The sequence below is a fragment of the Glycine soja genome, chromosome 17 (genome assembly GCF_004193775.1).
Source record: "Glycine soja cultivar W05 chromosome 17, ASM419377v2, whole genome shotgun sequence".
Classification (NCBI taxonomy): Eukaryota; Viridiplantae; Streptophyta; class Magnoliopsida; order Fabales; family Fabaceae; genus Glycine; species Glycine soja.
The window spans coordinates 26,775,217-26,801,018 of record NC_041018.1 but is presented as its reverse complement, the minus strand read 5'-3'; the positions used below and the strand labels follow the sequence as shown (position 1 = coordinate 26,801,018).

General features: G+C 37.4%; 2 protein-coding genes across 2 annotated transcripts; both read left to right on the top strand.

The window, feature by feature from the left end:
- The first annotated feature begins 17,508 nt into the window (after nucleotides 1–17,508).
- LOC114391607 lies at nucleotides 17,509–17,925 on the top strand. The gene has a single exon (XM_028352593.1). The coding sequence runs from the start codon at nucleotides 17,509–17,511 to the stop codon at nucleotides 17,923–17,925; it is 417 nt and encodes a 138-aa protein (XP_028208394.1).
- Nucleotides 17,926–21,268: 3,343 nt separating this feature from the next.
- LOC114391606 lies at nucleotides 21,269–21,889 on the top strand. Its single transcript, XM_028352592.1, has one exon. The coding sequence runs from the start codon at nucleotides 21,269–21,271 to the stop codon at nucleotides 21,887–21,889; it is 621 nt and encodes a 206-aa protein (XP_028208393.1).
- Nucleotides 21,890–25,802: the final 3,913 nt, after the last annotated feature.

Here is a 25,802-nt window from a genome sequence, read left to right as displayed (position 1 = left end):
AATACTTGTTATAATCAAGTTTGATTAGTGGAACCCTTTACTGGTTGCTAAAGGAGAACTATACATAGCTTAGATTGAGTGAACTAGTATAAAACAAAGTAGTTTTATTGCTCTTATTTAGTGTATCAGAGTATTTCAAAGTCCATTGTTGACACATTTTGCACACAAGGTGTTGGACATGTGGCCTCAATAACTTAAGAGGGGGGTGAATTAAGTTTCAAAATTTCTCACTAACAAACTTTTAACCCCTTTCTAAATGATAGGCTCAGAATGTAGAAAAAGAAGCAACAATCAATTTAATAATGTTATTTAAAACATGTAAGACAAAATTGATTGCAATAACATAAATGAGATAAGGGAAGGGAGAAATGCAAACTCGATTTATATTGGTTCGGCCACTTCTCGTGCCTGCGTCTAGTCCTCAAGCAACCCACTTGAGATTTTCCACTATCTTTGTAAAAATCCTTTTTACAACTTCTGAACACCCAAGGAATCCCTTTCCCTTGTGTTCAGGAAACTCACAATTCAAGAGACAACCAGTCTCTTGATTACAATTGATTTTCTGAGAAGAACAAAAATATTTCTCTCCTTTAGAGTGGATAATACAATTTGAAGTTCCTGGATGAACTCTCAATAAATTTGCAAGTGTTTGCCGAAGAGTTGTTGAGAGAGAGCATTTGACAATGAAGTTCTCTTGGAATATCTCTTTCTTGCTTTTTGAAATTAGACACACACATATATATAGGCCCTTCGTGCCTTTTCAAAATTGTTTGAAGAGATGTGTCTTTTCAAAAAGCTTTTTCTGAATTTTTTCATTGGTAATCGATTACAGGTTTCTAGTAATCGATTACACAGTTATATTTTGAATTGTCATGACTTTTGAATTTGAATTTCAAGTGTTTTGTAGCTGGTAATCAATTACAAACATCTGGTAATCGATTACAAGTTCAAAATTCAAATTCAAAACCCTTTTTAACAACTATTTTTCAAAATTATCTTCTGGTAATCGATTACACTGTCTGGTAATTGATTGCTAGAGCCTTGGATGTCTTGGAAACACTTTGTTTTGAGGCAAAGCTTGATCTTGAGTTAATCTTGAAGCAAGGCTATGTTTGTTGAAGCAACCTTGTATTAATCTTGAAGCAATACTTATCCTTTGAAGCAACCTTGTTTGATTCTTCTTTGGCATCATCAAAATCATGTATTCATACATTCACATGCTCCCCCTTTTTGATGATGACAATCATTATCAAGTGAATTCTTTTTGACATCATCAAAACCTGCATGATTCACATTCTCTCCCTTTTTGATGATGACACTCATTATCAAGAAAATTCTTTTTGACATCATCAAAACCTGCATGATTTACATTCTCCCCCTTTTTGATGATAACAATCATTTGTAGGTTAGAAGCAACAAAAAAAATATCTATTTGTATATAGTTTACTCCCCCTTGATTTTGCAATGATTGCTTATATGAGACAGTTGAAGATTTCATAAATATAAAAAGTTGTCTCATAAAGAATAGATAATTTCCCTTACTATCTTATCTTTTATCTATCTCCTTCTCTTTGTCAACATAAAAAACAAGTCATGAGCAGAGAGGAGAAAACTATTCAGCAATTTATAATGAATTAAAATAGTAGAGAATGTTGTACCGTACAAGTATCATTTCATGGCCTAAAAGAAAAATGTTACCACTTGTGCAATGCATGAGAGTCAAGTGATACCAAAAGGCATTAAAACAAACTATTTTGCACCCACAAAAATACATATCCAGGATAAAACAATCAAAATATATAATAAAAAAAACAATCATCAAAAGTTATCAATAATCAACATAACCTTCAAACACAATCATCAAAATCAATCATCAAAGACAATCACAACTCTCAAACACAATCATTATTGACAATCAAAAACTCAATCAAAAGCAATCATCAAAAGTTATCAATAATCAACATAACCTTCAAACACAATCATCAAAATCAATCATCAAAGACAATCAACATAACTTTCAAACACAATCATCATAGACAATCAAAAACTCAATAAAAAAACAATCATCAAAAGTAATTAATCAAAGACAATCAACATAACTCTCAAACACAATCATCATAGACAATAAAAAACTCAATCAGAAAAAAACTCAATCAAAAGCAATCATCAAAGACAATCAACAAAGTCTCAAACACAATCATCATAACTATCAAACATAATTATTAAAGACAATCAAAACTCAAGCAGAAAACAAGAATCAAAACTTAATCAAAAAATAAACAATCATAAGCAAAAATAATAACAAAAAATAGACAAAAATTAAAATCCTCTTGTTGGAAAGCTGGCCTTTATCACATGATTGATGAATACTTAATAAACTATGCTTAAGATCATCAATAAGTGAAGCATTTTCTATGGAGGTAGAGGGATTCGTACCTATTTTTCAAACTCCAACAATTTTACCTTTGTTTGTTGTCTCCATAGATCACATATTCACTATCTTTGAGAGAAATATGAATAATCTTTGATGCATCTCCAGCCATGTGTTTGGAGCAATCACTATCAATGTATCAACTCTACTCTTCTCCACTTTCATAGTCTTTCGCCTGAGACCCAAATTTATGATTTTATTTTCTGAATCACTTGAAGAATTTATGTCATTATCTTCCCAGGTGATGTATGCTTTCTTTTCTTTGAATTTTCTCTTGTCAGATTTTTCCACTCTTCTCTAGGTTTTTCTATAGTTGCATTTCCCACTACCATTGTAGGAATGAAGGGACCAATTTCAAAGGCTTCCCATATATTTAAATCTATGGCTTCTATAAAGATCTGCATTCGAGATTTCTAATAATGATAACCCTTGCCATTGAAAACAAGAGACCTATTAATAGAATTTCCCTCAGGAAATGAAAAGTTAGATGAGGCCATAATTATTCCTGAAGTTTTTAAACTTTAAACAAGAATCCTGCTCTAATATCACTTGTTGGACATGTGGCCTCAATAACTTAAGAGGGGGGGGGGGTGAATTAAGTTTCAAAATTTCTCACTAACAAACTTGTAACCCCCTTCTAAATGATAGACTCAGAATGAAGAAGAAGAAGCATCAATTAATTTAATAATGTTCTTTAAAACATAAAGACAAAATTGATTGCAATAACATAAATGAGATAAGGGAAGAGAGAAATGCAAACTCGATTTATACTGGTTCGGCCACTTCTCGTGCCTACGTCCAGTCCTCAAGCAACCCACTTGAGATTTTCCACTATCTTTGTAAAAATCCTTTTTACAACTTCTGAACACCCAAGGAATCCCTTTTCCTTGTGTTTAGGAAACTCACAATTCAAGAGACAACCAGTCTCTTTATTACAATTGACTTTATGAGAAGAACAAAAAGATTTCTCTCCTTTAGAGTGGATAATACAATTTGAAGTTTCTAGATGAACTATCAATAGATTTGCAAGTGTTTGCCCAAGAGTTGCTGAGAGAGCATTTGATAATAAAGTTCTCTTGGAATATATCTCTCTCTTGTTTTTTGAAATCAGACACACACATATATATAGGCCCTTCGTGCCTTTTCAAAATGGTTTAAAGAGATGCGTCTTTTCAAAAAACTTTTTCTAAATTTTTTCACTGGTAATCGATTATAGGTTTTTGATAATCGATTGCACAGTTACATTTTGAAGGGTCATTACTTTTGAATTTGAATTTCGAGTGTTCCGTTGCTGGTAATTGTGACATCCTGGAAATTTCTACCCGAAATTTTGTAAACAATGCATTTTGAATAATTATATATATAAGTATTATTCAGTATATATATATATATATATATATATATATCTACTCCTGGTAGAAGTAGGTATATTGGGGGAAAGATACGCGGGTTAGGCTAATTAACGAAGAGAAATCCATAACTGGACACATGTCCCTTTTCTTTTAAGTCTAAAAATTATCATTTTGCGGGCAACTTAAAATTTAACAAAACCAACCTCTGAACCACACTCGGGGTTTCATTCTAAGCGTTTTGATATATATATTGCTTACTTTCGAAAACGGGCCCCGACGGGTGTAGAGAAACGCGAGGGACTGGAACCAGAGAAATGATACGCAAACCGAGGCAGGATTTTAGCATTTCAAAAGGTCAGATTTTTCTCTTCTTGTGACTGAGTATGAGTCACATCAAGAGAAAAAGTGGGCCCCTTTTTGCTCCACTCAAAAGGAGACATGTGGCACAACTTTAAAAAAAAAAGAAAGCCTTTTTAAAACACAAAGCCACGTTCTCTCTCTCTCTTCACTCACACAGCCAAAAAGTTCAGAAGCTTCTCCCTCACTCTCACGTTGCTTTTTCTCCCTTTCTCCTCCACCATTGAAGCCTCCATCAAACTCCAAACTTTACTCACCATTTCTACTCCAAATCGCAAAAGGAAGCCATTTTCGGAGTCGTGAAGCGCACCTCAACGTTGTGGGACTTCAAATTTTAGGTTTGGGTAGACTTCTTTCTCACATGATTTTGTGGGTATTGGGTGTTTGGGAGATATGATGGGTAGTTTTACTAGGTTTATGCCTTTTGGTAGTTATTTGTGAAGAAATTTGTTGAAAGCATGCTAAACTTGTCATGTTTAATGTGAGCCAAATTTACCCATTCTATTTTAGGGTTTTATGATGATGCTTTGTGATGTTTGTGTGCTGAAATAGATGATAGAAGACTGATAGAGATGAAAGGTAGAGTTAACCTAGGGTTAAAAGTGAGAATGGTAGTGATATGAGTGGAAAAGTGTGAGGCTTTGAGGGCTTGAAAAGCTAAATCTGGATTTAGTGGTAATTGGAGGTTAAAGTGAGTTAATCCTAGTTTAAAATGTCATTTAGGACTTGTGGGAAAGCTTGGGCTGAGCAAAGGAGAACAATGAGTGACTAAGGTGAAAGCAAGAGCCATTTCTAGGGTAAATTGGGTGTTGAGAGGTCAAATTTTGATTCGGTGGAGTTTTCATCGTAAAACCAGTTTGAGAGAGTTTAGATTAATGTTATAGACTTGTTTGAGATGAGAGTTTGCTCCAAAATTACCCCATTCTCATTTGCACTTCTCAAACCTTGAAAATCCACTAAATTGTGGGGTTTTAGATACCTAGATTTTGAATTGCTTTGGTCTGAAGCTTGTCTTTGGTTTAGATGTGATTTATACATGATTTAGGACTTGTAGGATCCAATTTGGTCAAAATTGGATGAGGGCAAGAGGGATTTCGAAATCTGCCCAATTTGTGCAGCAAAAAGCTGTCAAATTTTGTGCAGCAGAATTTGGCTCTTGTGCAGAAAATGTTTGTGTATTGCTGGTTGTGGAAAGGGTAGTACATATTGTGTTCTGGACGTTTACTACCAGATCCCAACGGTCAAAATGTAGATTTATGTACTAGGGACCTCCAGTAAAATTTTCGAGTCGATCCAACGGTTAACGAATCGGAACGAAGAACATGTTACTGGGGTATTTGAGTAGAGAAAGCTGTGGTATTGGAATGTGTTTTGGGCAGAGTTTTTTGCCTCTGCCCTGTTCTCTTGGTTTTGGTTAGTTCATGATGTTTGGATTTTGAATTGCTTGGATGTTGTGGAAGCTTGGAGGGGTTGATGGGGACCCGGTGCTGAGAGGAACGAGGATAAGGGCTACGTGGGAGTACGTGAGCTCAGTTGAAGGTGGGCAACTTCGGATGGTGGGTTCATGTTTGATTTGTGGATGTGGAGAGTTGATTTGCACCATCGCCCGATCAACACCTAGTACCACATGTGACGGGTACCCCATAATCCTACAAGCTTGAAGTGAGAAAGTTTGGAAGAGTCAGTTTTCCTACTTTTATTTGTTGACCACAGAGTGGTACCTGGAGATATGTCGTGGGGGTCATGAGACCTTGGGGACGTCAGGTGGGGTGCTATTTCCCAAAACCAAGCTTGACCAATCCTGACCCAACCTGAGCATAGTCAGTCAGTGAGAACCTGTGACGTACCTAAACAGGCGAGCTCCTGGCAGTCAACCAATAAAAGAACAAAGACCACAAAGCAAGGAGGCTTGTGTGATGACTGGCCAGCTATGGATCTTGAGTGATATTTGGAATATGGCCTCTGGTAATCGATTACCAAGGGTATGTAATCGATTACAAGGCTTAAAAATGAAGACAGGAAGTTAAGATGGCCTCTGGTAATCGATTACCAAGGGTGTGTAATCGATTACAAGGCTTAGAAATGGATACAGGAAGTTGAGATGGCCTATGGTAATCGATTACCAAGGGGTGTAATCGATTACCAGGCTTAGAAATGGAGATAGGATGTTGAGGTGCCCTCTGGTAGTCGATTACCAATGTTGTGTAATCGATTACACAGAGTAACAGGGCACTGGTAATCGATTACCAGTTATGTGTAATCGATTACACAGTGTATATTGCAGGTTTCCATATTCTGAAGCTGTGTAACTCGAGTTTGGCCTCTGGTAATCGATTACCAATGCTGTGTAATCGATTACCAGAGAAGAAAACCCTTGAGGCATACCTTTTAACTACATGTAGTGGTTATGGGACGCATTGTGTTGTTACCCGTAGTTAGATTTCTCGTGAAAGAGTCTACCCCTTTCTTTTACTTCTTGTAGATCGCGATGACAGCGCAATTAATCCATGACTGAGTGGAGATGGAGTGCCTAGAGGGAGTTTGGGAGACCCTCGAAGGCAATGCGAGGTGCCGATTCCGTGGCACGATTCGATTCACGGCTACTTCATTGGTACATCCAAAGGAACCCGCATGCATGCATGCTTCAGCGAACTGTGGAGTGGATATTACCTACACCTACTCCATATCGACTAGTGGAGCCAGTCCAAGTGATAGAGGTGTCGTCATTTGAAGAAGACCCTGAGGAGGACCCAGAAGAGTTACCTCCCGAGCCTGCTGTGGACGCTCTTGACTTTCCAGAGGGTGATGAGGACCCACTCCCTGTTGTGGATTCTTCGGAGGACGTCATGTCAGCATCTGAGGCAGACTCTATGGAGGAGAGCGACCCTGGAGGGATAGCGACTAGTGGAGACTCTTCATCATGGCAGACGGCTCCTTAGACTAGGTTTACATACTTTTTGGGGGTGGGTGTATCTAGCACAGTCTGTTAGGTTTACTCTTTTAGTTTTTGGATGGGTAGACCTATTGTATAAACTTTAGATGATGAATGTAATTATGTTTAATCTTGTTATTTGAAAATAAAGTGTTAACAAACTTTATTTGAAAGAGAGTTCATCGACCGTATTTTATTTTATTATTTTACATGTGACGAACTAAAATGATGGCTGGTATACTTTTCTTTTTGAAAGAGCAAAATATTTTAGAGGTTATGAGTGATCAGAAAGAAATGACTCCGAATAGAGTTGTGAACTGGCCATTCAAGACTCTATAGTGATAATTTTCCTTCTGAACTTAATTACTGTGAAAAAGAGAGAGAAACGAAAAAGAAAAAGAAAAAAAAAATCCTATGGTTTTTGCTATTTAACTTATTACTATTAAACTAGTCATTATTTAGGGACGCCACAGTAATCGATTACAAACATCTGGTAATCGATTATAGGTTCAAAATTCAAATTCGAAACCCTTTTTAACAACTATTTTTCAAAATTGTCTTCTGGAAATCGATTACATTGCCTGGTAATCGATTGCTAGAGCCTTGGATGTCTTGGAAACACTTTGTTTTGAGGCAAGGCTTGATCTTGAGTTAATCTTGAAGCAAGGTTTTGTTTGTTGAAGCAACCTTGTATTAATCTTGAAGCAATGCTTATCCTTTGAAGTAACCTTGTTTGATTCTTCTTTGGCATCATCAAAATCATGTATTCATATATTCACACAAGGTTTTCACCGTAATAAGTTTTATACATCACTGGACGACAATCCATTTTTAGTCACTAGACGAGAGTTCTTAACAACTTGTTTATTACAACATCTTCTGTTTCAAAAAGGTTTTACATTTTGACTAACACATTATTCAACCCCCCTTTTAGTGTGATTTATTTTATTTCACTTAATGTGTAGATAGAAAATTTTTAGGCTCAATCCATGGTGTTCATCTCATGATGTTGAATGCAAGATCTTTCGCAAGATGATTTTCTCTAAAGAAATGCCTTCAAATCCCTTTATGAGACTATTTCTAATTGATATGTGAAATATTATCTTGCAAAAGAGTCACACAAGGAAAATAACAGGATGGGTATTTATAATCGATTATTTCATTAAGATATCCCTTGTTATGCCTTTCCAGATCATGCTAATTGATTACAGAAAACTGGTAATTGATTATTTCAATCATAGAGACAATCTTCAAATTGAAATTCAATATCATCGATTATGAGTTTATGGTAATCGATTATGTCTCTTGCAACTTGTCAAATTTGCTTATGGCATGCTTTTGTTGATTACACAAAAAAGTGGTAATTGATTATTTTCCACACAAAGAGCAAATTAAGTTTTTATGAAGACTCTATAATCAATTACACAACTATGATAATCGATTATATGGCTTACACTAAGTTCTTTCTTTTTAAAACAAGTTTGGTAATCAATTACTAAAACCTTGTAATCATTATCTCCATGGGGATTGCTTTGTTTCAACAAAATCAAAGTCTTAGCCAAGGTTGTAACATGTTGTAATTGATTACAAAAACTATGTAGTCGATTACACTATGTTAAACACTTATGTTCATAAAAACTTAGTGATCTTATCATTCACTATCACTTATGACACCAATCCAAGCATGATAACAAATAGAATAACCTAAAAACACAAATGCCCAGATCTAAAAACAATCAATACAAATGTCACATCTATAAAAACATGTTTGGAATTGTAAAATTCTATAAACCAAAATTCTAAGACTAAGTCTTTAATCTACAATCTCCACTTTTTTGGTTTTTGAGAATGCCAAACCAAAATGATGTGCATTGATGTTCTAAATCACAAGTCAACAAACTTGTTAGTAGCACAGTCCTTTAGGTACACACAATTTAACACATATACTTAATCATTTCTTTCTCCCCCTTTTGGCATTTCAAGGCCAAAAGGAAATAAATAACAACTAAGTAAACACAAATCCAATCAACTAATCAATTGCATAAAGTGCAAGCAAGCAATTCATGAAAGCAAAGAGATAGTTTCATTGATAGTTGATTAAAAGGGGACAAAGTCCATTACACTGTATAAATAGAAAATGTAGAATTAAAACATTAATATGAAAAAACTAAGAGCTAGAGGCATGATAATCCTAGACTTTAGGGATGCTAGAAAAAACTAGTTTTAAAAAAAATACCTGTAGTTATAACTATAACTAGTTTTATATGACTATTTATATAGAAGTAGGTATAAAACTATAGCCAATTTTATAGTTACAAGTATTTTAAATAACTTATTTTTATTTAAAAACTAGTTATAGTTATAAAACTATAACTAGTTTTTATAGAAATGGGTATTTCAAATAATTTATTTTTGTTCATCCATAGCTAGTTATATAATTGGTTTTAGACATAACTTGTTATATAATTGGTTATGTAACTAGTTTATTTATAACGAGTTATATACCCATATTTTAGAAATAATAACTAGTTATATCAAATTATACCCATATTTTAAAAACTAGTTATAGTTATAATACTAACTTATAATCTAGTTATTTATTAGGTATGGTTATAGTTATGTAAATACCTAAATTATGAGCACCCCTACTAGACTTTAGTGTTAGGTCCTAGGATGAGGCACTATGGGGAGGGAATATAATCGAGATGAGGTGATCCCGTGGCATCAAGCCTCTTAGAGATGGTTTCAAGGCAGCCCATAAGCACTTTATACTCTTCCTTATGAATTCTCACAAGTTCTTCCATCTTCTCAATCATCAAGAGCTCAAAATAGTCAACATGTTGTAATCTCATCATGTACTTCAACCTTGAAGTGCTCCAAAATCTTGGAGATGAGTACAACATATGGACACTTGTAAGAGTCGATCCTCTTTGTCTTTAACATGTTGTCAATTATCACACTGACCCAGTTGATCTACTTATTCATTTGGATCAATTGAATCATCAACAAATCTTCCTCTACAAGCTGATCATGGTTGCTCCCCATCCATGCTATGCAATAGGCCAAGAACCTATCTTACATCTTTAGTCTACTAATCCTAAACCTTTCCTTGAACTTCTTCTTCTCCTTCTCTTCCGATGCCTCTTAGGGGTCCTTCAACAAGCTCTTGTAAGTGGTCATCTTGTTGAACTCAATCCTTACCTTCTTAAGGTCTTGCTTTGCAGCTTTGATTCCTTTGGTTGACGAAAATGTTAGCAAGTTGAGAGTCCATGATGCAATCCTACCCCCCAAGGGTATTGGATAAAAGACTCCAAGAGGCTTGGGCTAGAGCTACTAAAGAAGGCCCTAGGGTTCTCATGAACCTTAGGGTAGATTTTTGAGCCCATGGGTCAAGGTTGGATCCACTCTTCTTAGAGAGTCATTGATTGTGAACCTTTTCTTGAACTTTTAGGTTTCCTTTTGATTGTGTCTATTGTGAATTTGAGTTTTGGTGATTGAATTGCTGGCTGAAATGTTGATCCTAAGTGAATATTGAACTCCTAAAACTGTGGTAAACAATCCTAGTGAGTTCAACATACATAGGAAGGTTGAAAGTAAGCCCAAGGCAATCAATATACCATGCTTAAAAAAAATCGCTGGTGCTGGCAGCTTGGACATACAAACTTGTAAAAATTTCTGAGAATTGGTTACTTCGAATTTTGAGTTGAAATTTTTACTGAGTTTGCTAGACATCTGGAAAAAGTTATAAAAAAAGAACCAAGTGATTTGGATAAAAGGCAAAAATACTAAAAATCACACAAGTTGGCAGAAAAATTAGTATCCAGGAAAAAAAAGTGAAAGGGAAGTGTGCTTGTTGTTTTGGCTCAAAATTTATTCTATAATTGGTGCCTATGTTATACCAATCTTAGTTCCAAAATTTCAATTGAAAATTACTATGAAAACAAGTTCCAAAGCTAGAGGTTTGTTGAGTCTTTTTTTTATAGTTTTTTTACTCTACTCTAGAGCCATTCTAAGTTTCTCTTTGAGTCCTAGCTTGCTTCTATGTCCTTTTCATTGCTTTAATTGTTGAGTAATCCTTGAAAAATTGTCTTGTTAAAATTCCAATGGTTTAGCTTTCATTTCAATAAGTGATATGATGAATTTGTTGAGTGTTGCAACCCTCTTTTGTAAAATCAGTCATGCACCCAACGTCTTCATGATTCATGTACATAGGGACTCATTAGGTAGGTTTGTTCTTATTTTTTTGGTTTTAATACAAACTTAGGTGCTCATATGGGACACCTTAGGTTTGTTATATTTTTTTGTAGGAATAATCAACATAAAAATACAGAAAAAGGTACACTTTATTGCATTACATTCCTTAATTTTTTAAATAGTGATCAAGGGGTTCCCACGGACCCTAAGAGAATAAAGGTCATTCCTGATTGGCCCACTCCACCAAGTATAAGGGAAATCTGGGGCTGCCATGACTTAACAAACTTTTACAAAAGGTTTGTCCCATATTTTTCTATACTTGTAGCACCACTCATTGAGTTGGTGAGGAACCATGTTCCCTCATGGGAAGATGTCCATGAAAGGAGTTTTCAGACCTTACCCTACTCTAACATACCCAACACCACTAATACATATCTTTTTATTCTTTCTACAGGTGTCGAGGGAAGGAGCCCAGAGTATGAAGAACCTTGGGATTTGAGGTCAAATCCTTTCCAAGGTGGAGGGGATGATGCAATCCTACCCCCAAGGGTATTGGATAAAAGACTCCAAGAGGCTTGGGCTAGAGCTACTAAAGAAGGCCCTAAGGTTCTCATGAACCTTAGGATAGATTTTTTAGCCCATGGGTCAAGGTTGGATCCACTCTTCTTTGTAAATATTAGAATAGGTTTTTCCTTCTTTTAGGCCTTGTATTTTGGCCATTCTAGTAGTATAGGGTTTTAGCCTTGTATTTCAGGGCATTTTGAGTAGTCTTTGTAGTAGGGACTTTTTTTTTGTATTTTCATGTATTTTGTCAAGGAGGTGAGCTTAGTTTTTAGATGGGTGTGTGTAGCTAAGCTCTAGCTTCTCAAGGAAGTTTTCTCAAAGAAGCTTCTCAAGGAAGTTTTCTTAAGAAAGCTTCTCAAGGAAGCTACCTAGTCTATAAATAGAAGCATGTGTAACACTTGTTGTAACTTTGATGAATGAGAGTCTTGTGAGACACAACTCAAAGTTCAACTTCTCTCCCTTTTTCTTCCTTCAATTTCGTGCTCCCCCCTCTCTCTTTCTCTCCCTCTTTCTTTTCCTCCATTGAAGCATCCTCTCCAAGCTTCTTATCCAAGGCTCATCTTGGTGGTGAAGCTCCTTCTTCCATGGCTTTTTCCCTAGTGGATGGCGCCTCCTCTCACCTCTTCTCCTTTGTCTTCCGCTGCATCTCCATGGTGGAAAATCACCATTAAAGGACCTCATTGAAGCTCAAAGATCCAGCCTCCATAGAAGCCCCACAAGCAAGCTTCCATCAATCCATATCAACAAACTCAATCTCATAATCCCCTTTTAGGATGTGATCCCTTATAAAATGATGTCTATATCAACAAACAAAAAATATCTGTAATTAATTCAAGTAATCATCATCTTTTTCCACTGATTTATCCTTGAAAAATATCTTACTCTTGATTTTCCTAGCTTTTATCTTCAATTTTTTCAATTTCTCCTTCTATAACTTTCTGTTGATTTTGGCTCTCTAGTGCTCTTGCCAGAATGACCTATTTTTGCTGAAAAACTATAAAACATTCATAAAAAATAACTAAAACATAAAATTATACCCAAGACAAAGTAAAAATTGTATTAAAAACTAATTTGATTCAAAACAAAGCCTAAAGTTAACTAAAATGTCAAATAAACGTCACAAAATGCATATGATAATCAGGTAAATTTGACGTTTATCAGCTACTATCTTCTAAGCTTGTCAAAGTATTTTAAAGGCTCGTTATTGACACATCTTTGCAAATAAGTTTTACTTCAAAACACTATATATAAACCGTTGGATGACAGTCCATTATTTTATGTGAAAACATAAAACTTGTCACTAGACGAAAACCTTTGTGAAGTTATTATCATTTATAAAATCACTTCCATTGGAAAAAGTATTTAAAGTTTATCTTACACACTATTCAACCCCCCTTCTAGTATGATTTATTGCATTTTAGTTGGCATCAAAGCTCGACCTTTCGGGTTGAGTATTCTAACAAATACAAAAAAAGATCTTGATAAACGAAAGAAATGGAATAAAGGGTACTCCACCAATAAGGCTCTGCTATTCAAAGGAGGAAACCATGATTACTGGAAGGAATGTATGATAACTCACTTTGAGTCTATTCATATTAACCTTTGGGATGTGGTAGAAAATGGAAATTACATTCCACTTGATGAACAACTTAATGAAGTTCCTAGAAGCACGTGGACAAACACTCAGAAATAGAGGTTCCTGCTAAATTCCAAAGCCCGCAATGCCCTATTATGCACCCTCTCAGAAGAAAAATAAACTAAATTCCACAACTTAAGAAGTGCAAAGCATATATGGGACATGTTAGCCGTAACATATGAAGGGTCAAAACAAGTAAAACATAACAAGCTCAACTTGTTAACACGCAGTATGAACTCTTTACTATGGAGGAAGACAAAGACATACAAAGTATGTTTGGAGACTTCAAAACCATAATCAATGAACTGTGATCTCTTGGTAAAACTTATGAAAATTATGATTATATTGACAAAATATTAAGAAGTTTGTTTAGAAAATGGAGACCCCTGGTTACAACTCTGAGAGCAGTGAAAAATCTTGATTCCATGTCCATAGAAGAGCTAGCGGGAACCTCAAAGGTTCATGAACTGAAACTACAACATGACAAGGGAATCAAAAAGGGAAAATCTCTGACTCTGAGTGCACAAAAGACCAAAAAGTCCTCAGTATCCACCTCTAAATCAATGCACAATAATGCTTTCAAAGCATACACATCCTCTGATGATGAATTTGATGAATAACCAGACAAAGATGATCAACTAGCCTTTATATCTAGAAAAATAAGATAAATGTGGACAAAGAGAGATAGATCAAATTGGAAAGGCTCGTCTAACAAGCCATCTAGAGATAGAAGGGACAAAGAAAAGAACATCATCATCTACTATGAGTGTAAGAAGCCAAGACACTACAAGTCTAAATGTCTAGACCTGGATAGGACAAAAGGACAAGAAGAACCATTTCAACTCGAAAGACAATAAAATTATCATGAGCACATGGTAAGACCTAGACAACACATTGTCCAATGAAGAAACAAAAGAAGAAGAAGCAAACTTTTTCTTAATGCCTGACAAAACTTTAGAAGAATCTGAATCAGACTTAGACGAGGAGGTAAACCTCGATGGCCCAAAAACTTTAAAGTTAGCTTATCATGAACTTATTTCCAACTCTTTTATTCTATCTAAAGCTTACAAAAACTTGAGAGTCTAACACCCTGATATATATCTATATATTATTAGTAATTATGTTTGATATTTGATTATATTTATTGCGTTATTTTTATCCGTAATTATTTTCAAGGAGGTTAATTTAGTTAATAGATGGGTGTGGGTAGACAAGGATCTAGCTTCTCAAAGAAGCCTCTTGAAAAAACTTCTCAAAGAAGCCACAAGGAAGCTTCTTGAGGAAGCCTCTTAATGAAGCTTCTTGAGGAAGCTACATGAGCTGCCTCGGTAAAAACGCTGCCCAGCCCTCGGTAACCATTGGATCTTCACAAGACACTTGCCCATGATCTTACCGTTGGGATCTTTGAGAACATGTCTGGAGTCTGCGAGAAGCTTCCGTTTCCGAGAGCATTTCTCACTTGAGCGTTTCAGCCTTTGCTTTCGTGTAGCTTAGGAAAAATGCCATTTCTTCTCCTTTCTTTCTTCCAAAGCCATTTCTAACGTCCCAAGAACTTTCTCCATTACCCACAACAACCATTAGCCACCACAAATCGCCGTTGTTCTCCGTTGAAACCCCACACCGAGAGGAACCCTTCAACCGAAGCGAAATTTTCCAACTTGACTCGCGGTTCCGGTAGAGAACGAAACCCTAATCTGACCTTTCATTTTCCTTTGAGGTAACCATGGTTCCATGTTTGTTTCTTGTTAGTTTCAACTTGTCTTTGCATCTTTTCTGACTTTGGAACCGCCATTGCATGTTTTACGCTTCCTTTGTAAAACCCGAAATGCTCTCATCTCTTTCATGTAGTGACGTGGGTGTTTGACCCAGAGCATTGTTGTTAGCTTTGTTTCTGAAAATCCATATTAAGTCTCCTTCATTTTGGCATGGTAGAGGCTTGCGTGGAACCGATGAGCAAAGAAGAAAAAGGAATCTTCAAGTGACGCACGAGGAACCCACGGGGTAGCTCACGATAGGTGAGGCGAGTTTATTATAAAATTTACCATTTTAACACCATAACTAGGGTCAGGGAACCTAGCTATGAGGATATCTGCCTGTCGCTATTGCATGCTGATTTTTCTTTCAAGAAAATTATGTTTTTAACTAATGGGATGCGATATAATTGTCCTTGATTTGCATGCGAGTTTTCCAAAAAGGAATAATGTTTGAACTAATGGGATGCGATAAAATTGTTATTGATATTCATGCTGGTTTTTTAGGAGAACCTATGTTTTGACAAATGGGATGCGATATATATATATATATATATATATATATATATATATATATATATATATATATATCTGTGTGTGTGTGTGTGTGTGTGTGTATTGTGATGAATGATATTGTTGTGTTTGATTAATTTGTGTTGTTTGAAGACCTTCGAGTATGAATCTCTGGCATGAAAGAAATATATATGTGCAAAATGCGATTTTTTGTTGATGTCGCTATTGAGGATTTTAATTGATATGTGATGATAATGATAATTATGATGATATTGATTTGAGATGTCGTTGTTAATAAAGACCATGTCAACATGAATTGTTATTATTGATGAATATGTGAATATGAAATGAGGTTGTTGTTGTTGTTGATAACGTCATTGGGATGAGATGATATTTATGTTGAGAATGACATGGAAATAGAATGTTGATTGATGTTGGAAATGCATTGGCATGTGCATGTTGTTTATGTTCATCGGGGGCACTATGCACTAACCTTCCAAGGTCTTTGGCACTAGCTTTTGGCCCTGTTCATTCGTTGGATGTTGTGTATGTTCATGGGGGACACTGTGCACTGACCTTCTAGGGTCTTTGGTACTAGCTTTTGGCCACGTTCATACGTCGTATGGAGTGAATGTCATGGGGGGTAGAGTGCACTGACCTTGTTGGATGGCCCAAACGTGGGTAACTAGCATGGTTAGAGAATCTAAGCATTTCTGAGGGGATGCTTAGGCGCTTTAATTGGTCCATGGTCTTTGGCACTTACTTTTGGTCGTGATCATAGCTCATACGACACAGGAAATAGAGTAACTGTGGCCAAGTGTACTTTGTACTAAGGGGGCTGTCACCTGGTAGGGAAGACCTTTGGGCTCCCAGGCTGATCACCTATGGGAGGGGGGCTGTTACGTGCACAATCGGGCGGTCCCGACGAACTCAGCACAGTTCCCTAAGTGAGAGTGTCGTGTGGACACGCTTAGGCTATTTCCTGAGATTTGATTGTTGTTGGTACGTACCACATTGCATTTGAGTGTTGAGTCAGGTGCATGCATCATTCTGTGCAGTCTTGATTGGGTGCATGGATGGATGATGAGTAATTGTTGAATGTGGATGATGAATATTTGTTGGATATGAGTGTTGAATAATGAATTTTGTGTATGCTCATCATGTTTGCCTACGTTGGTTGCTAATTGTGGTTATTTGGAATTGATATTGGTTCTTTTTATAATGAACTCACCCTTGCAATGTTGTATCATGTGGTTGATACCTGTGATGATCACAAACATTGTTCGTGGCGACGAGGTGGGTCGTTATATTTGGTGGTATCAGAGCAGGTCGAACCTTTTGGCCAGTGAGTTGTGAGTCTGCTATGTTTTTCTGTGCATTCTCTGATTGTTTTGTTGAATGCTTGGTGTTGGTTGTTTGCTGATGTTTGATGTTCGTTGTTTGCTATTAGCCCTTACTCACTAGTTGTGTTTCTATGAGCTATAGAGATTTGATTGTTGTAGTCATATTGGATTTGTTTTTCTGATGTCTATTATACAATGAATTTCAATGCCGTGTCACGGGTTATCAGACTGGCCATCTGTATAATTTGTGAAGGGCAATGGGATGATATGACAAGCGATCAGAAAATACAAATGATGGAGAGAGAGTGTTAATGTCTTGAGGCATCAACTCTCAAGAGTAACTGAGTAGGAATTTGTGATGGTTGTGATTGTTGTGTGGTTCTTTGTTTGTGTGTATTCCTTCCAAGTCTAACTCCCTGGTGTGTATAGGAAGTGATGGTCGGACGGAATGATCGTGCGATAGCGGATGCCCTTCAAGCCTTAGCTCTGGCTATAGGGAATCCAAATAGGGGAGAAGCTGGTAGAGCTGTTGAGTACCAGGGGTTGGAACGCTTCCAACAAAACAACCCTCCTTCATTCAATGGAGGATACAACCCTGACAGTGCTCAGAACTGGATAAGGGAAATTGAGAAAATTTTCCGAGTTATGGCATGTCCGGAGGGGCAAAAGGTTGCTTTTGGTGCATATACTCTAGTGGAAGAGGCTGAGTATTGGTGGGAGAATACTCGCCAATGCCTAGAGGCTAAAGGTCAAGATGTGACCTGGGATGTCTTCAAGAGAGTGTTTTTGGAGAAATACTTTCCCAAGGATGTTAGGAACAAGAAGGAGATGGAGTTCTTGGAGCTTAAGTAGGGAAGTATGACTGTGGCTGAATATGCAGCCAAGTTTGAGGAGCTGGTGAGGTACTTTCCCCACTATCAAGGGAGAGATGGTGAAATTTCCAAGTGTGTAAAGTTTCTGAATGGCTTGCGACCTAAAGTGAAGCAAGCTGTGAATTACCAAGGTGTTCGTCAGTTCCCACTTTTGGTTAACATGTGTCGAATTTGGGATGAAGATTCCCGAGACAAGGCGGCCTATTATAGGAGTACAGGTCCAATAAGGAACAAAAAGAATGGGCCTCAACATCGAGGAAAACCATATTCGACTCCTTCTAAGCAATATGGTAACCGCCATGACAATCAGAGGACTGTTGCTAGGGGATTTGCAGGTGGTAGCAGTAGCAAACCCAATACTTTCTCCACTCATATCATTTGTTACAGATGTGGTAAGCCAAGGCACATCTCCTCAAATTGTCCTGATATAGGCGTAACATGTTTTAATTATGGACAAAAGGGACACACTCAAAGAGATTGTTCATGACTCAAGAAAGAGAAAAATGGTGGAGGCCCGAATGGTCAAACTGGACATCCAAAGGCCACGGGAAGAGTCTTTACCCTTAATGGTGTTGAAGCTTCGAAATCCAAAGATCTAATCCAAGGTAGATATTTCATAAATGGGATTCCTTTGCTTGTGTTGTTTGATTCTGGTTCCACCCATTCCTTTATATCCTGTTTGTGTGTAAGAAAACTTAAGCTTTTTGTGTCTTCCTTAAATAAAGATCTAGTAGTAGAGACCCCTACTAGTGGTTCTGAGTTAACTTCTGATGTGTGTTTGAATTGTCCTATGGAGATTTCTGGTAGAACATTCTTGATTGATTTGATTTGTTTGCCTTTGAGTCAGAATGATGTTATTCTTGGTATGAACTGGTTATCTTCCAACCATGTCTTGTTGAACTGTTTTGATAAAAGTGTGGTGTTTGATGATTCTGGAGTGAGTAAGGATATGATGTTTATCTCTGCCAACCTAGTTGTGACATCTTTAAAGGAAGATGCTCAAGTGTACATGATCTTGTCTAGCCTGGAAGTAGAGACAAAGGTTTCTATGTGTGACCTCCCTATTGTCAGAGAGTTTCCTGAAGTGTTTCCTGAGGATATATCCGGTCTGCCACCTGAGAGAGAGATAGAGTTTTCCATAGACTTAGTACCTGGTGCTGGACCCATATCCATAGCTCCTTATAGGATGTCTCCTATAGAGTTAGCTAAGTTTAAGAAACAGTTAGAGGAGTTGTTGGATAAGCAATTTGTTAGGCCTAGCGTGTCTCTATGGGGAGCCCCAGTGTTGCTAGTGAAGAAGAAAGATGGAACCATGAGGTTGTGTGTGGATTACCGCCAGCTGAATAAGGTGACGACTAGGAATAAGTACCCTTTGCCTAGAATAGATGACCTTATGGACCAGCTGGTAGGAGCTTGTGTGTTTAGCAAGATATACCTTTGGTCGGGTTATCATCAGAACCGAGTGAAGTCTGAGGATATACCAAAGACTGCTTTTAGGACCCGTTATGGTCACTATGAGTATCTAGTCATGCCCTTTGGTGTGACTAATGCTCCAGGAGTGTTTATGGACTACATGAATAGAGATTTTCACCCTCACCTTGATAGTTTTGTGGTAGTATTTATAGATGACATTTTGGTATACTCCAAGACTAGAAAGGAACATGAAGAACATTTGAGGATTGTGTTGCATACCCTTAAGGACCGGCAACTCTATGCTAAGTTGTCCAAGTATGAGTTTTGGTTAGAGAAAGTTAGTTTCCTAGGGCATGTAATATCTCAAGGGGGTATAGCTGTAGATCCATCTAAGATAGAAGTTGTTCTTAAGTGGGAGAGTCCTAAGTCTGTTTTTGAGATTAAGAGTTTTCTAGGCTTAACAGGATACTACTGGAGATTCATAGAAGGTTTCTCCAAGTTGGCTCTACCATTGACTAAACTGACTCGTAAGGGTCAAGCTTTTATGTGGGATATCCAATGTGAGCATAGTTTCCAAACCCTTAAGGTAAGATTGACGACTGCTCTAGTGCTAGTTTTGCCTAACCTGAGAGAACCATTTGAGGTGTATTGTGATGCATCAAAGATGGGTTTAGGCGGAGTGTTGATGCAAAATGGCCAAGTGGTGGCCTATGCTTCTAGACAGCTTAAGACTCATGAGAGCAATTATCCCACCCATGATCTAAAGTTGGCTGTTGTAGTTTTTGCCCTTAAGATTTGGAGGCATTAGCTATTTGGCTCTAAGTTCGAGGTGTTTAGTGATTATAAGAGCCTTAAGTACTTGTTTAGTCAGAAGGAGTTGAACATGAGACAAAGGAAATGATTAGAGTTTCTTAAAGATTATGATTTTCAGCTTAGCTACCATCCCAGTAAAGCCAATGTAGTGGTTAATGCCTTGAGTAGGAAATCTCTACATATTTCTGCCTTGATGGTTAGAGAGATGGATCTCCTAGAACAGTTTAGAGACCTTAGTCTTGCATGTGAGGTTACTCCTAATAGTGGAGATTAGGAACTTTGAGTATCACTAGTGAGTTACTAGGTGATATTAGGGAAGGTCAGAAGATTGATCCTTTTCTAAGGACTCAGTTAGAGGCTATAGAGTCAGGAAGGGATAGTAGTTTCAATGTTGGATCAGATGGAGTTTTGAGACTTCAAAATAGGATTTGTGTTCCCAATGTGCTTGAACTTAAGAAGATGATCTTAGAGGAAGGACATAGGAGTAATTTGAGCATCCATCCTGGTGCTACCAAGATGTATCAGGATTTAAAGACGATGTTTTGGTGGCCCAACATGAGGAGAGAGGTTAGTGAGTTTGTGTATGCATGCCTAGTCTGTCAGAAGGCTAAGATAGAACATCAGAGACCTTCAGGGAAGTTACAATCCTTAGAGATACCCCAGTGGAAGTGGGACAATATTTCCATGGATTTTGTGGTAGGACTACCTAGAACCCCTAGAGGTTTAGATTCTATCTGGGTTATTGTTGACAGATTGACTAAGTCTGCTTACTTCATTCCCATTAATATCATAGTTTCCTTGGAGAAGTTTACCACCTTGTATATAAGTGAGATTGTCAGATTACATGGTGTGCCATAGTATCAGATAGAGATCCTAGATTCACCTCTAGATTTTGGGAGAGTTTGAACAAAGCATTAGGAACCAAGCTTAGACTAAGTTCAGCCTACCATCCTCAGACTGATGGCCAAACTAAACGGACCATTCAGCCATTGGAGGACCTTTTGAGGGCGTGTGTCTTAGAACAGAAGGGAAGCTGGGAGAGTTTTCTTCCATTGATAGAATTCACTTATAATAACGGTTTTCACTCTACCATTGGCATGGCTCCCTATAAAGCTTTGTATGGTAGAAGGTGTAGGACACCCTTATGTTGGTTAGAGCCCGAAGAAGGCCTTACCTTGGGACTGGAAGTGGTACAACAAACCACAGAGAAGATCAAGTTGATCCAAGAAAGGATGAGGACTGCTCATAGTAGGCAGAAAAGTTATCATGATAAGAGGAGGAAAGATCTGGAATTCGAGGTTGGTGATCATGTATTCTTGAGAGTCACTCCGTGGACTAGGGTTGGTCGAGCATTGAAATCCCGAAAACTCACACCTCACTTTATTGGTCCTTTCCAAATTCTTAAGAGAGTTGGCCCGGTGGCATACCAAATTACATTACCCCCATCTCTTTCTAATCTTCACAATGTCTTTCATGTGTCTCAACTCCATAAGTATATCCATGATCCATCCCATGTAATTGAATGGGATGATGTACAAGTGAAGGAGAATTTGACATATGAAACATTGCCTTTGAGGATCGAGGATATGCGAACAAAACACCTAAGAGGGAAAGAGATTCTGTTGATCAAGGTGATTTGGGGAGGTGCATCAGGAGAAGATGCCACGTGGCAATTGGAAAGTCAGATGCGAGAAGCTCACCCATCCTTGTTTGAGTAAGGTAAATTTCGAGGACGAAATTTCTAAAAGGGTGGGAGAGTTGTAACACCCTGATATATATCTATATATTTTTAGTAATTATGTTTGATGTTTGATTATATTTGTTGCGTTATTTTTATCCGTAATTATTTTCAAGGAGATTAATTTAGTTAATAGAGGGGTGTGGGTAGATAAGGATCTAACTTCTCAAAGAAACCTCTTGAGAAAACTTCTCAAAGAAGCCACGAGGAAGCTTCTTGAGGAAGCCTCTTAATGAAGCTTCTTGAGGAAGCTACATGAGCTGCCTTGGTAAAAATGATGCCCCGCCTTCGTTAACCGTTGGATCTTTTCCAAATTCGGCCTAAAGCTTCACAAGACACTTGTCCACGATCTTACCGTTGGGATCTTTGAGAAGACGTCTGGGGTGTGTGAGAGGCTTCTGTTTCCGAGAGCATTTCTCACTTGAGCGTTTTAGCCTTCGCTTTCGTGTAGCTTAGGAAAAATGCCATTTCTTCTCCTTTCTTTCTGCCAAAGCCATTTCTAACGTCCCAAGAACTTTATCCATCACTCACAGCCACCATTAGCCACTGCAAATCGCCGTTGTTCTCCGTTGAAATCCCACACCGAGAGCAACCCTTCAATCAAAGCGAAATTTTCCAACTTGGCCCGCGATTTCGGTAGAGAACGAAACCCTAATCTGACCTTTCATTTTCCTTTGAGGTAACCATGATTCCATGTTTGTTTCTTGTTAGTTTCAGCTTGTCTTTTCATCTTTTTTGACTTTGGAACCGCCATTTCGTGTTTTACGCTTCCTTTGTAAAACCCGAAATGCTCTCAGCTCTTCCATGTAGTGATGTGGGTGTTTGACCTAGAGCATTGTTGTTAGCTTTGTTTCTGAAAATCCATATTAAGTCTCCTTCATTTTGGCATGGTAGAGGCTTGCATGGAACCGACGAGCGGAGAAGAAAAAGGAATCTTCAAGTGACGCACGAGGAACCCGCAGGGTAGCTCACGATAGGTGAGGGGAGTTTATTATAAAATTTACCGTTTTAACACCATAGCTAGGGTCAGGAAACCTAGCTATGAGGATATTTGTCTGTCCCTGTTGCATGCTGATTTTTCTTTCAAGAATATTATGTTTTGAATTAATGGGATGCGATAAAATTGTTATTGATATGCATGCTGGTTTTTTAGGAGAACCTATGTTTTGACGAATGGGATGCGATATATATATATATATATATATATATATATATATATATATATATATATATATATATATATATATATATATTGTGATGAATGATATTGTTGTGTTGTTTGAAGACCTGTGAGTGTGAATCTCAGGCACGAAAGAAATATATATGTGCGAAATGCGATTTGTTGTTGATGTCGCTATTGAGGATTTTAATTGATATGTGATGATAATGATAATTATGATGATATTGATTTGAGATGACGTTGTTAATAAAGACCATGTCAACATGAATTGTTATTATTGATGAATATGTGAATATGAAATGAGGTTGCTGTTGTTGTTGATAACGTCATTGAGACGAGATGATATTTATGTTGAGAATGACATGGAAATGGAATGTTGATTGATGTTGGAAATGCATTGACATGTGCATGTTGTGTATGTTCGTGGGGGGCATGGTGCACTGACCTTCCAGGGTCTTTGGCACTAGCTTTTGGCCACGTTCATACGTTGGATGTTGTGTATGTTCGTGGGGGGCACTATGCACTAACCTTCCAGGGTCTTTGGCACTAGCTTTTGGCCACGTTCATACGTCGTATGGAGTGTATGTCATGGGGGGTAAAGTGCACTGACCATGTCGAATGGCCCAGACATGGGTAACTAGCGTGGTTAGAGAATCTAAGCATTTCTGAGGGGATGCTTAGGCGCTTTAATTGGTCCATGGTCTTTGGCACTTACTTTTGGTCGTGATCATAGCTCATACGACACAGGAAATAGAGTAACTGTGGCCAAGTGTACTTTGTACTGAGGGGGCTGTCACCTGGTAGGGAAGACCTTTGGGCTCCCAGGCTGATCACCTATGGGAGGGGGGCTGTTACGTGCACAATCGGGTGGTCCCGACGAACTCAGCACAGTTCCCTAAGTGAGAGTGTCGTGTGGACACGCTTAGGCTATTTCCTGAGATTTGATTGTTGTTGGTACGTACCACATTGCATTTGAGTGTTGAGTCAGGTGCATGCATCATTCTGTGCAGTCTTGATTGGGTGCATGGATGGATGATGAGTAATTGTTGAATGTGGATGATGAATATTTGTTGGATATGAGTGTTGAATAATGAATTTTGTGTATGCTCATCATGTTTGCCTACGTTGGTTGCTAATTGTGGTTATTTGGAATTGATATTGGTTCTTTTTATAATGAACTCACCCTTGCAATGTTGTATCATGTGGTTGATACCTGTGATGATCACAAACATTGTTCGTGGGAGCAGAATGACAGCAGCAGGGTGCAGGAAGTGAAATTCGGGTGAGGAGCCGTCGGGCCAACTTGATGACGTTGGCGTTATTTTGGGAGAGAGTTGTGTTTTGTAATCAACTCCTCCGTAGTTGGTTTTCAAGTTCTATTTTGTTGGGTTAAAGATGTAAAACTTGGATTTTAATTATACTTATGAACAACTTTAATTTTCATTATGTGTATGACGTGTACCGAGTTATTGTTCTATATAATTATGTATATTCACTTAATTAATGACGTGTTGTTGGATGAATGTATGTCGAGACAAAATTACTTCTATTTTCATAAGCAAAAATTAAAGTAGTTCTTTTTAATAAAAATTGAAATTATCGGGTATTAGAGTGTTGATATCGTAGCGACGAGGCGAGCCGTTATAGAGAGGATTTCACAAACCTTTCCAAAGATTATACTAAGCTGAAAAAGGCTAATCAAAATATAAATTCCCTAAAAGAATCTAATCCTAGTGTAGCTCATGACATCTTAAAGGAATCATAACTTATACTAGAAAATGAGAAGGTATCAAAAGAATGAGATATATTCACGAGGGACTTTAAGATATTGTTAGACAAGACTCAATCTCTTCAAATAGAGCTAAATCAAATAAATGAGCTCTGCGACTATCTTAATGAAGAAAGGTATGACCAATGGTAAGAGTGTTCATAAGAACATCGTGATTATGACAACTTGAAAGAAAGTAAACATAATCTCTGGGTTGAGTGTGAAAATTATAAGAAAACCCTGAAGTTTTTGAATGATAAGCTTGAGATAAATGATAATCTCAAGGGACAACATTAAGATATGGAAATACTTCATTAAGAGATAAGATCCCTAAGAGAAACTATATCCAAGTTTGTTGGAAGAATTGAGAACCTTGATAAACTGTTAAGATACAACAAATATCCTTTTTATAGGTCTAGACATGGATATAAACGGAATGCTTATCTTCATAATAAGAAAACCATTACATGATATTTATGTGGAAAGATTGGACATATGACATTCAAGTGTAGAAATCTACCTAAGATTGAGTTGTCCAATGCTTTCAAGACTAACAAGAAAGAACCCAAAAAAATTTGGGTACCTAAGGATAAAATAATTCTTGTGGCATATATCTTTAACCGGAAAAAGACATGCCACCATGGTACCCAGATAGTGGCTACTCTACTCATGACACATGACAAGAGAAATGTGTATGTTCCAATGCCTGACTCTCATGCATGGTTTCTATGGACACAATGTTTCCTTCAACTAGAAAGGGTGTGTCGTAAGGAACTATTGTGGCACCTTGGTGATCCTTATGAACAAAATGTAACCTGCCGACTATCCATAAAGGAAAATCACTTGGTGTGGCACAAAAAGCTTGGACATGCTAGCTTGAGATTAATCTCAAAACTACAAAAGCATGATCTCGTAAGAGGATTACCAAGCTTGTTATATAAAGAT

Bases quoted from the DNA above. Each gene is read 5' to 3' on its own strand.
- LOC114391607 (XM_028352593.1), top strand. From the start codon at position 17,509: ATGGTCGGACGGAATGATCGTGCGATAGCGGATGCCCTTCAAGCCTTA.
- LOC114391606 (XM_028352592.1), top strand. From the start codon at position 21,269: ATGGCTCCCTATAAAGCTTTGTATGGTAGAAGGTGTAGGACACCCTTA.